At 47.6% G+C, this 1,827-nt stretch overlaps 1 protein-coding gene across 1 annotated transcript in view; it reads left to right on the top strand.

Moving 5' to 3' along the window:
• The window catches only part of ryr1b (ryanodine receptor 1b (skeletal)), a gene marked incomplete in the record, with an annotated part of 103,334 nt that overhangs the window by 20,451 nt on the left and 81,056 nt on the right, over nucleotides 1-1,827 (top strand). The window contains 6 exon segments of the mRNA XM_014025145.1: nucleotides 202-314; nucleotides 390-489; nucleotides 563-659; nucleotides 730-804; nucleotides 912-1,068; nucleotides 1,335-1,499. Coding sequence (XP_013880599.1) covers nucleotides 202-314; nucleotides 390-489; nucleotides 563-659; nucleotides 730-804; nucleotides 912-1,068; nucleotides 1,335-1,499 — 707 coding nt within the window.

The raw sequence follows: 1,827 nt of genomic DNA, 5'->3' as shown, positions 1-1,827 counted from the left end.
AAGGATTTTAAGGACGTTGAAAACAGCCCCATTCATTCTCAATGGGAAAAATGTGGCTGAAAAAGTGAAACAGCTAAAAAAAAGTATAAATAGCTGAGACACCAAAAGTCATAGCTGGAATGTCCTGAAGGAGCTGAATGTTTTGATGTATGAGTTGTTAAAAGAGCACAGAAACCCTCAGTTTCCTCCTGTCCTCTCCAGGAGAGGCCTGYTGGTGGACCATCCATCCCGCCTCCAAGCAGAGGTCAGAAGGTGAAAAGGTCAGGGTGGGAGACGACCTGATTCTCGTCAGCGTGTCGTCTGAGAGATACCTGGTGAGGCTGTTTCTGCTCCATCCCTCCTGTCCACAGGTCAGCTGCTGAACTCTGTCCCTCTGTCTCTGTCCTCAGCATCTGTCCTACGCCAGCGGAGACCTGATGGTGGACGCCTCCTTCATGCAGACCCTGTGGAACATGAACCCCATTAGTTCAGGATGTGAACTGGCCGAGGGTAAGAACCTGCTCAAACCTTTGAGGCTCCCTGTCCTTCCTCAGCACTGAGGCACAGACTCTGTGTGTTTCAGGGTATCTGACCGGCGGTCACGTCCTCAGGCTCTTCCACGGACACATGGACGAGTGCCTGGCCATCCCCACTCCAGAGGAGGGGGAGGAGAARCGCAGGTGAGGAGGAACACACAGGTGAGTGATCTGCTGAGGTCACGTGACTGGTTCTGTTCACTGTGTGCTGCAGGACGGCTCACTACGAGGGCGGCGCCGTGTGCAGTCAGGCCCGGTCCCTGTGGAGGCTGGAGCCGCTCCGAATCAGGTGACAGAATCAAGTTTATTTAAAGGAGAAACAGGGATATGAGTCCCTGTATGATAAGATATGTAAAGTTTGTAGTTCTCGTCACTGAAACACTGTTCTGGTCTCAGTTGGAGCGGCAGCCACATGAAGTGGGGCCAGTCCTTTCGTATTCGACACATCACAACGGGTCGGTACCTGTGTCTGGATGAGGACAAGGTCCTGAACGTGGTCGACCCGGAGAAGGCCAACACCAAAGCATCCGCCTTCAGCTTTCGTATCTCAAAGGTCAGAGTTCACGCTCTGAACCTGTCCAGACGTCCTTCTGTGCTCCTGTTTTTATTCCTGTCCTCCTGTTTTTATTTCTGTCCTCCTGTTTTTATTTCTGTCCTCCTGTTTTTATTTCTGTCCTCCTGTTTTTATTTCTGTCCTCCTGTTTTTATTCCTGTCCTCGTATTTTTATTCCTGTCCTCCTGTTTTTATTTCTGTCCTCATGTTTTTATTTCTGTCCTCACTGGTTTTCTTCCTGTCGCCTGTCCTCCCCCCTCGAGCAGGAGAAGGTGGACGTGGCCCAGAAGAGAGACGTTGAAGGGATGGGCATTCCTGAGATAAAGTACGGAGAGTCCATGTGTTTCGTCCAACACGTGTCCACAGGCCTGTGGGTCACCTACGCTGCTCTGGATGCTAAAGCTGCTCGTTTAGGAATGATGAAGAGGAGGGTGAGAACACACACAGAAAGTCACCATTACTGCTCATAACCTTTAGCTACCATTCAGCTACTTTTAGCATTTAATGTTACCATTCAGCTACTTTTAGCTTTTAAATCTATTTTTCTGCTACTTTTACCTTTTAAAGTTACCATTCAACTACTTTTAGCATTTAATGTTACCATTCAGCTACTTTTAGCATTTAATGTTACCATTCTGCTACTTTTAACTTTTACAGCTATTATTCATCTACTTTTAGCTTTTAAAGCTACCATTCAGCTACGTTTAGCTTTTAAAGCTACCCTTCTGCTACTTTTAGCTTTTAAAGTTATCCTTCTGC

The sequence above is a fragment of the Austrofundulus limnaeus genome, unplaced genomic scaffold (genome assembly GCF_001266775.1).
Source record: "Austrofundulus limnaeus strain Quisiro unplaced genomic scaffold, Austrofundulus_limnaeus-1.0 Scaffold458, whole genome shotgun sequence".
NCBI classification, from domain to species: domain Eukaryota; kingdom Metazoa; phylum Chordata; class Actinopteri; order Cyprinodontiformes; family Rivulidae; genus Austrofundulus; species Austrofundulus limnaeus.
The sequence above is the reverse complement of the archived record's forward strand: the minus strand, read 5'-3'. Positions and strand labels throughout refer to the sequence as shown.